Below are 11,033 nucleotides of genomic sequence, written 5' to 3' on the forward strand. Positions count from 1 at the left end.
ATCGCATTAGCCTACATTAGCTCAACCGTCCCGTGGAAGGGACACCGATTACGAAAAAGTGAACACTTTTTTTGGTTACTACATGATTCCATATGTAGTATTTCCTAGTTTTGATGTCTTCACTATTATTCTACGATTGTAGAAAATAGTAAAAATAAAGAAAAACCCTTGAATGACTAGGTGTTCTAAAACTTTTGACTGGTACTGTATTAATACTTATTGCTGAAAGCAGTCGCTTCATGCAGCAACTAAATTTACATTCCATTGCTTTTGTCAGAAGGAAAACAAAACTTCACCCAACCACATAAGAACAACAATTGGCCATCCTACCATCCAAATAAAAGAGTAAATATAATTCATACATCAAGTATCCTAGTGCTGGAGCTGGCAGTAGAAGAATGGATAAGCCCTCCCAAGTACTATGTATTGAGAATATCACTGTTGTTGTCCTTTTGAGGAGTTCGAATTGCATAACACCCCCAGTGGCTGGTGAGAAACAATCTGTAGATTAAGCCCGGCATAAATATGCTTTATAATTCCCTACAATTAACCCTCACATTTCCCATCAATGTATTCTAAAAACAATTAGCTAACAATGTGAGTTTTGTTAAAACAAATGAAAAGAACAACAACAACCATGGTCTCGGTGAATTGGTCTCGTGCTCTCTGGTCAACTTTCAAAGTGGATTAATTAAGAACTGATAGTTAGAGATGTAACTCTTTGAAACGGCCCTCATACGTAATTGTTGTACTAGGGGCAAACGCATTACATTTTTACTTTAACAGTGTGCATGAGAAAATAATTGCTTTATTTATAGTTACTGTGAAATTAAGCATGCTTAAAAGCCAGGGAGAGTATGGTTTAATCAGCTCTGTTGATTCATGCTCTCAATTCACACTGGATCTGATACCAAGGCACATTAAATACATTCCCTTATTACTCTAGAAATGCAAGTGGCTAACCAGACAAACCATAAGTAATAAATTAATAGTCATAAAAACACCAAGTGCACAGACAGACACAGAAATTAAAAGCCAGCATCAAATACAACACTTAATCCCATTCAGCATAATAAAATCATGCAAGACAATAACGTTTCCAGAAACCAATCACATGCACCTACTGTGGAATATTTAAAGATGCTTACTGTTGATTTGTATCTCATTTGACGTCGACTAAATTAATATAATAAATATCTAGCATTTAGAGTCCATTTGAAAGGGATAAAATATAGATGTAAATGGCAATGAGTGAAAAAGGCTATCATTTTCCAATTAAGCCTTGCATTGAATAGAACAGTTAAATTGCATTACTTAATGTGGACCATAGAACTTTGCTGAAAGTGCGGTCAAAACTCACAACATCCAGCAAACACTTTTTGTACAAAATGCCTCCCTTTAGCCTGTCAGTATCTAAAATGTATAAAATGGCACAGGAGTACGGTACACAATAAAACCCTTTTGAAAAAGACCATAAAGAGTGCAATTCAGGTCGTCAACGTACGTTGCAAATCACTTTGCATTGTATCTAACATTCAGTTGTACGCTCTTGGGCAATGTTAAAATCAACAGTAACATCAAACGCTAAGAATTTTTTGTTGTTCAAATGTGTAAAAACGAATAATAAATAAATACATTGAAATAAATACATTGAAATAAACAACAGTGTCCCAATAATTACTCATTTCATATATCAATAAATATCTCAATAAATATGGAAGCAAGTTTGTAAGATTCAAGGCGAGGCATCGGCTACATGTGTGTTGATGCAGTGATAGAACATGTGCTCCCATGGAAGACATAAGATAATGAGCTTCGTACCTTTGGGTTGTCCAGGTCTGTATACAACACCATATGAGCTTTAGCCAACCCTTATGACTTCCGTTGTCATGTCATACATGACATCTATGATATGATATGACATGACATGACCATGGCAACATACAAGTCAGAAGGGTTGTTTACTGCACATAGATCTGTGGCGACCAGGCTGGAGCAGGACCGTATGCATCAAGCATCTCTGAGTAGGAGCGCTGATCTAGGATCAGGTCCCGCCATCCATATAACCTTATTTACTGTGATCTAAAACGCAAAACTGATCCTAAATCGGCACTCATACTTTGAGGTGCAATACATACGGCCCCAGGGTTGTGTGACGAGGATCGTCCGGAGGAAGTACCAGGGCCAGGGGGGCTATGTCTCACACTCCTCCCCCGCTACGGTCCACTGACACAGGCTTCCTCTGGTCGACAGGTTCCCTTTGCTCGAGGGGCTCTGTCTGGTCCAGGCTCTGTTCAGCCGTCTTCATCAGTATGGCCAGACGGTTGGCCGACACCTGGCCCTTCTTCACAGCACTCATTAGCTAAAGACAGGACACAGCAGCAGGACCATTTAAAAACGTTTAAATCCTTATACAGTTGAAGTTGGAAGTTTACATACACTTAGGTTGGAGTGATTAAAACTCGTTTTTCAACCACTCCACAAATTTCTTGTTAACAAACTATAGTTTTGGCAAGTCGGTTAGGACATCTACTTTGTGTATGACACAAGTAATTTTTCCAACAATTGTTTACAGACAGATTATTTCACTTATAATTCACTATAACACAATTCCAGTGGGTCAGAAGTTTACATACACGAAGTTGACTGTGCCTTTAAACAGCTTGGAAAATTCCAGAAAATGATGTCATGGCTTTAGATGCTTCTGATAGGCTAATTGACATCATTTGAGTCAACTGGAGTTGTACCTGTGGATGTATTTCAAGGCCTACCTTCAAACTCAGTGCCCCTTTGCTTGACATCATGGGAAAATCAAAAGAAATCAGCCAAGACCTCAGAAAAAAATTGTAGACCTCCACAAGTCTGGTTCATCCTTGGGAGCAAACAATAGTACAAACAATACAAACAATAGTACGCAAGTATAAACACCATGGGACCACGCAACCATCATACCGCTCAGGAAGGAGACGCGTTCTGTCTCCTAGAGATGAACGTACTTTGGTGCTAAAAGTGCAAATCAATCCTAGAACAACAGCAAAGGACCTTGTGAAGATGCTGGAGGAAACAGGTACAAAAGTATCTGTATCCACAGTAAAACGAGTGCTATATCGACATAACCTGAAAGGCCGCTCAACAAGGAAGAAGCCACTGCTCCAAAACCGCCATAAAAAAAGCCAGACTACGGTTTGCAACTGCACATGGGGACAAAGATAGTACTTTTTGGAGAAATGTCCTCTGGTCTGATGAAACAAAAATAGAACTGTTTGGCCATAATGACCATCGTTATGTTTGGAGGAAAAACGGGGAGGCTTGCAAGCCGAAGAACACCATCCCAACCGTGAAGCACGGGGGTAGCAGCATCATGTTGTGGGGGTGCTTTGCTGCAGGAGGGACTGGTGCACTTCACAAAATAGATGGCATCATGAGGATGGGAAATTATGTGGATATATTGAAGCAACATCTCAAGACATGACCGAGGAAGTTAAAACTTGGTCGCAAATGGGTCTTCCAAATGGACAATGACCCCAAGCATACTTCCAAAGTTGTGGCAAAATGGCTTAAGGACAACAAAGTCAAGGTATTGGAGTGGCCATCACAAAGCCCTGACCTCAATCCTATAGAAAATGTGTGGGCAGAACTGAAAAAGCATGTGCGAGCAAGGAGGCCTACAAACCTGACTCAGTTACACCAGCTCTGTCAGGAGGAATGGGCCAAAATTCACCCAACTTATTGTGGGAAGCTTGTGGAAGGCTACCCGAAACGTTTGACCCAAGTTAAACAATTTAAAGGCAATGCTACCAAATACTAATTGAGTGTATGTAAACTTCTGACCCACTGGGAATGTGATGAAAGAAATAAAAGCTGAAAGAAATCACTCTCTCAACTATTATTCTGACATTTCAAATTATTAAAATAAAGTGCTGATCCTAACTGACCTAAGACAGGGATTTTTACTAGGATTAAATGTCAGGAATTGTGAAAAACTGAGTTTAAATGTATTTGGCTAAGGTGTATGTAAACTTCCAACTTCAACTGTATATCCCCCCCTCAGAATCCCCATATTACTCAGAGGAGACCTTCCCCACCCTTGAGGAAGAGATGTGCCATTTCCAGGCCCAGGGAAATCTGTGGGGACACAAATGCGCGCACAGGAACACTACCTGATCTAATGACCACACAAGGGGACTGCTTTATTACAGGCATTGTCACGTCCTGACCAGCAGAGGGCGTATTGCTTAGTCTTGGTCAGGATGTGGCAGGTGGTTTGTGTTTGTTAACCTCTCTAGGGTAGGTGGCACCAAATCGTCCCACCTACGTAACAGCCAGTGGAATCCTGTGGCGCGATATTCAAATACCTTAGAAATGCTATTACTTCAATTTCTCAAACATATGACTATTTTACAGCATTTTAAAGACAAGACTCTCGTTAATCTAACCACACTGTCCAATTTCAAAAAGGCTTTACAACGAAAGCAAAACATTAGATTATGTCAGCAGAGTACCCAGCCAGAAATAATCAGACACCCATTTTTCAAGCTAGCATATAATGTCACAAAAACCCAGAAGACAGCTAAATGCAGCACTAACCATTGATGATCTTCATCAGATGACACACCTAGGACATTATGTTATACAATACATGCATGTTTTGTTCAATCAAGTTCATATTTATATCAAAAAACAGCTTTTTACATTAGCATGTGACGTTCAGAACTAGCATACCCCCCGCAAACTTCCGGCGAATTTACTAACAATTTACTAAATTACTCACGATAAACGTTCACAAAAAGCATAACAATTATTTTAAGAATTATAGATACAGAACTCCTCTATGCACTCGATATGTCCGATTTTAAAATAGCTTTCGGTGAAAGCACAATTTATAATATTCTAAGTAGATAGCCCGGCATCACAGGGCTAGCTATTTAGACACCCAGCAAGTTTAGCCTTCACCAAACTCCGATTTACTATTAGAAAAATTTGATTACCTTTGGTGTTCTTCGTCAGAATGCACTCCCAGGACTTCTACTTCAATAACAAATGTTGGTTTGGTCCCAAATAATCCATAGTTATGTTCCAACAACGGCGTTTTGTTCGTGCGTTCAAGACACTATCCGAATGGTAAATAAGGGTCATGCGCACGGCACATTTCGTGACAAAAGATTTCTAAATATTTCATTACCGTACTTCGAAGCATGTCAACCGCTGTTTAAAATCAATTTTTATGCCATTTTTCTCGTAAAAAAGTGATAATATTCCGACCGGGAATCTGCAATTAGGTAAACAGATGAAAGAAAATAAAGCATGGGGTCGACTCGGGCACGCGCCTAAGCCCTTTGCCCTCTGATCGGCCACTTGGCAAAGGCGATAATGTGTTTCAGCCAGAGGCTGCCTCGATATCGTTCAGCTTTTTCCCGGGCTCTGAGAGCCTATGGGAGCCGTAGGAAGTGTCACGTTACAGCTAAGATCCTCAGTCTTCAATAAACAGAGGCAAGAACAACAACACCTTGTCAGAAAGGCAACTTCCTGCATGAAATCTTCTCAGGTTTTTGCCTGCCATATGAGTTCTGTTATACTCACAGACACCATTCAAACAGTTTTAGAAACTTTAGGGTGTTTTCTATCCAAAGCTAATAATTATATGCATATTCTACTTACTGGGCAGGAGTAGTAACCAGATTAAATCGGGTACGTTTTTTATCCGGCCGTGTAAATACTGCCCCCTAGCCCTAACAGGTTAAATGTTGTGCTGGTGATTGGGACTTCCAATTGAAGGCAGGTGTGTATAGTTGCCTTTGATTGGAAGTCCTATAGAGGTGTGTGTGTTTTTCTTTGGGGTTGTGGGGAATTGATTTTGCACTGCGTTTTGTATAGCCTGCAAGACTGTCCATGTCGTGAGTACTGTCTAGTGTTTTTTTTCAAGTGGATGCCTTACATGTTTTGTCAGTAATAAACATGAGTGTCCACAATCCCGCTGCGCCTTGGTCCTTCTCTCTCCCATACGACATATTCGCCGAAGAGTACGACATTTTCTGTGACAGAATTCCCCACCAAACCAGGACCAAGCAGCGGCAGAAGTCTGGCGAGGACTGGGGAACACGACGGGTAAGGGAGACCGAGAGGCACCCCCAAGATTTTTTTAGGGGGGGCACACTGTTTCTAACTGCCTTAATCTCCCCATAGAAACAACAGTGACAGCACCATCAACTAAAACGGAAGGGATCTGTTGCAGCTCTATAGAAGCCTGGGTCTGTACTTTGTCAATGGTAGGTTACGGGGGGACTCTTTGCGGAGATTCACCTACAGTCGTGGTCAAAAGTTTTGAGAATGACACAATTATTAATTTTCACAGTCTGCTGCCTCAGTTTGTATGATAGTAATTTGCATATACTCCAGAATGTTATGAAGAGTGATCAGATGAATTGCAATTAATTGCAAAGTCCCTCTTTGCCATGCAAATGAACTGAATCCCCCAAAAACACTTCCACTGCATTTCAGCCCTGCCACTATGGACCAGCTGACATCATGTCAGTGAATCTCTCGTTAACACAGGTGTGAGTGTTGACGAGGACAAGGCAGGAGATCACTCTGTCATGCTGATTGAGTTCGAATAACAGACTGGAAGCTTCAAAAGGAGGGTGGTGCTTGGAATTATTGTTCTTCCTCTGTCATCCATGGTTACCTGCAAGGAAACACGTGCCGTCATCACCGCTTTGCACAAAAAGGGCTTCACAGGCACGGATATTGCTGCCAGTAAGATTGCACCTAAATCAACCATTTATCGGATCGTCAAGAACTTCAAGGGGAGCGGTTCAATTGTTGTGAAGAAGGCTTCAGGGCGCCCAAGAAAGTCCAGCAAGCGCCAGGACAGTCTCCTAAAGTTGATTCAGCTGTGGGATTCGGGGCACCACCAGTACAGAGCTTGCTCAGGAATGGCAGCAGGCAGGTGTGAGTGCATCTGCACGCACAGTGAGGCGAAGACTTTTGGAGGATGGCCTGGTGTCAAGAAGGGCAGCAAAGAAGCCACTTCTCTCCAGGAAAAACATCAGGGACAGACTGATATTCTGCAAAAGGTACAGGGATTGGACTGCTGAGGACTGGGGTAAAGTAATTTTCTCTGATGAATCCCCTTTCCGATTGTTTGGGGAATCCGGAAAAAAGCTTGTCCGGAGAAGACAAGGTGAGCGCTACCATCAGTCCTGTGTCATGTCAACAGTAAAGCATCCTGAGACCATTTATGTGTGGGGTTGCTTCTCAGCCAAGGGAGTGGGCTCACTCACAATTTTGCCTAAGAACACAGCCATGAATGAAAAATGGTACCAACACATCCTCCGAGAGCAACTTCTCCCAAGCATCCAGGATCAGTTTGGTGACGAACAATGCCTTTCCCAGCATGATGGAGCACCTTGCCATAAGGCAAAAGTGATAACTAAGTGGCTCGGGGAACAAAACATCGATATTTTGTGTGTCCATGGCCAGGAAACTCCCCAGAACTTAATCCTCAAGAGGCGGGTGGACAAACAAAAACTCACAAATCCTGACAAACTCCAAGCATTGATTATGCAAGAATGGGCTGCCATCAGTCAGGATGTGGCCCAGAAGTTAATTGACAGCATGCCAGGGCGGATTGCAGAGGTCTTGAAAAAGAAGGGTCAACACTGCAAATATTGACTCTTTGCATCAACTTCATGTAATTGTCAATAAAAGCCTTTGATTCTTATGAAATGCTTGTAATTATACTTCAGTATTCCATAGTAATATCTGACAAAAATATCTAAAGACACTGAAGCAGCAAACTTTGTGAAAATTAATATTTGTGTCATTCTCAAAACTTTTGGCCATGACTGTATTGCTCACCTCTTGGCCACAGCACAGTAGACTATATGATTACAGACATTGACCCTTTCTCTCTCAGCTCATTCACTGTCAAGCCACTAACACTTCTGTCTGATCACAGCCAAATGACGTTATTCCTCAAAAGAACAGACATGGAAACAACCACACATTCACAGCCCAGTAAGCTATACAACATCAGAAATTTAGACAGATGGGCCCAAAACAGCACAGAAGAATACCAGAAAGAAACCTGTAACCAAAATATCAAAACACTCTTAGATAACTTTCTGGAGACCACATTCCCTCACAGTAAAGAAGGCATCAATCTAACAGTAAAAAACATCAACTATATATTCAGGCAAACAGCAAAAGAAGCACAACTGAAATTGATCAAAAAAACTAAACAAAAAAGACCACAGAAGACCACTGGATTGATGCTGATTGTACAATTATAAGGAAAAAACTTAGAACACTATCCAACCCTAAAGCACAGAGACCCAAATAATGGTTAATTACGCCTTCATTACAGTGAGACTTTAGAACTCTATAAACGTACACTTAGAACCAAAAAAGCACAGTACAACAGCAAGCAGCTGACACTAATTGAGGAGTCTATAAACACAAAACAACTTCTGGCAAAACTGGAGAAAAAAAAATCGAAACAAGAGGAATTAGCGATACAAAATGGTGATGTATGGACAACCCATTATAAAACACTCTACAACACCGTTCAAATTGACACAAACGCAGAGCAATGCCAAAATCATGAGAAGTTGAATGGATTAGAAAAAGCTTTAAAGGACAATAAAAATCCATTGGACTCCCCAATTACTGACCAGGACCTCTATAAGAAACTTCAGGCCCTCAAATTTAAAAAAGCATGCAGACCTGATGGCATCCTAAATGAGATGCTCAAAGTCACTAGTGCAAAGTTTCAAATGGCTATATTAAAACTGCTTAATTTGATCCTGAGTGTAGGTTATTTCCCTGACATCTGGAATCAAGGACTCATAACCCCAATCTTTAAGAACAGAGACAAATTTGACCCTAACAATTACAGAGGCATTTGTTTGAACAGTAACCTGGGGAAGGTTTTCTGTGGTATTATAAATGTAAGAGTTCTAAACTTCCTTAATAAGCACAATGTCTTGAGTAAAAGCCAAATTGGATTTATACCAAAACATCGCACGACTGATCATATTTACACCCTACACACCCTGATAGATAAACATGTCCACCAAAATAATACCAAAATATACTCTTGCTTTATCGACGTCCAAAAAGGCATTTGATTCTATTTGGCATACAGGACTGTTCTACAATGTTATTGAAAGTGGTGTAGGGGGTAAAACATATGACATAATTAAATCAATGTATACTGGCAATACGTGCAGCTTTAAAATTGGCAAGAAAATAACAGAATTCTTTAACCAGGGGCAGGGCCTTCGCCAGGGATGCAATCTGAGCCCTGTACTCTTCAATATTTACATCAACGAATTAGCCACTATTCCAGAAAAATCCACAGCCCCTGGTGTTAGTCTCCACAATTCAGAGGTTAAATGCCTACTCTTCGTAGATGACCTATGCCTGCTGTCACCCACAGCACATGGCCTACAGCAGAGCCTGGACCTGCTAGAGCAGTACTGCCAGACCTGGGCCCTGGCAGAAAACCCCAAAAAGACTAAAATAATGATTTTCCAGAGAAGATCCAGATCTCAGGGAATTAGACTAAGTTCTCAATTGGTACAAAATATATAGAGTACTGCACACACTACAATCACTTAAAAATACTTTAAAATTAAGCTCAACTGGACACCTTAATGATGCAGTGAATGAACTGAGAGAGAAAGCACACAGGGCATTCTACGCCATTAAAAAACAAATTCAAATTGAAATACCTATTAAAATTTGGCTAAAACTAATTGAATGTGTCATTGAACCAATTGCACTTTATGCCAGTGAGGTGTGGGGTCCACTTGCAAAACAAGATTTCACCAAATGGGACAAACACCCCATTGAAACCCTGCATGCAGAGTTCTGTAAGATTCTCCTACATGTCCAGAGGAACACTACAAATAATGCATGCAGGGCAGAATTAGGCCAATATCCACTAATAATAAAAACTCAAAAAAGAGCAATTAAGTTTTGGAAACATCTAAAATACAGTGACCCCCTCCCATATCATTACCAAGCCCTGCAATGCCAAGAGCTGAACAAAGAAAAGAGTCCCCTCAGCCAGCTGGTCCTGGGGCTGAGTTCGCAAACCTGTTCTACTAACACACAGAGGCCTCAGGACCAGAACATCCAATCAATCAGAATAAAACAAATTACAAAGCAATCAAAACAAAACTACATTGTTTATTGGGAAGCACAAGCACAAAGCAAAATGCAGTGCTATCTGGCCCTAAATTGACAGTACACCGTGGCTAACTATTTGACCATGGTTATTGATCAAAACCTTAGAAAAACCTTAAGAAAGTACAGGTTCAGTGAGCACAGCCTTGCCATTGAGAAGGGTAGACACAGGAAAACCTGGCTCCCTGTAGAGGAAAGGCTGTGCAACCACTGCATCACAGCAGAACCTGAGACAGAGCTGCATTTCCTGACAAAATGTAAAAAATATAAAGGTTTTAATGACCTCTCTGATAAGAATAGGCTACCAGTCCTGTTGGGGGAGGACGCAGAGAGCTGTGGGTTGGCAGCGCACTACATTGCTGCCTGCCATAAGATGAGGGACAGTGTCTGACAGACCAATCAACCTGCACATGTCCTCTACTGTATGCTTATTGCTATTGTTCAATGTATGGTTATTTTGACCCTTGGTTATTGTTGTAACTGTTGTCCCGTTGACAATTTTGATTCTCATTATCTTAATATTGTAAATATCCAAAGTAAGCTTTGGCAACATGTACATTGTTACGTCATGCCAATAAAGCAAATTGAATTGAATTGAGAAAGAGAGTGAGTAAGAAAGAGAGAGAGAGAGAGAGAGAGAGAGAGAAAGACAGAGAGAGAAAGACAGAGAGAGAAAGACAGAGAGAGAGAAAGACAGAAAGGGGGATGCTGGCTCAATCATTATCATGCTAGAACATGTTCAGCTCACCGGCCATCCTGGTTGTAAGTCAGCTCATGCCTTATGTGAGGAAGACCATGCCTACCCATAATACCACCATAACCAGAACCTCCAGCTTCAGCCA

General features: G+C 41.1%; 1 protein-coding gene across 3 annotated transcripts in view; it reads right to left on the reverse strand.

Annotated features, from left to right (window-relative positions):
- Positions 1-588: 588 nt before the first annotated feature.
- The window catches only part of LOC115156088 (glycerol-3-phosphate dehydrogenase, mitochondrial), a 52,789-nt gene continuing 42,344 nt past the window's right edge, over positions 589-11,033 (reverse strand). For all 3 annotated transcript variants that reach the window (XM_029703366.1, XM_029703367.1, XM_029703365.1), the window contains one exon: positions 589-2,362. In XM_029703366.1, the coding sequence (XP_029559226.1) occupies positions 2,201-2,362 (162 nt within the window). In that variant the 3' untranslated portion in view covers positions 589-2,200. The remainder of the gene's footprint in view (positions 2,363-11,033) is intronic.

The sequence above is a fragment of the Salmo trutta genome, chromosome 20 (assembly GCF_901001165.1).
Source record: "Salmo trutta chromosome 20, fSalTru1.1, whole genome shotgun sequence".
Taxonomy (NCBI): domain Eukaryota; kingdom Metazoa; phylum Chordata; class Actinopteri; order Salmoniformes; family Salmonidae; genus Salmo; species Salmo trutta.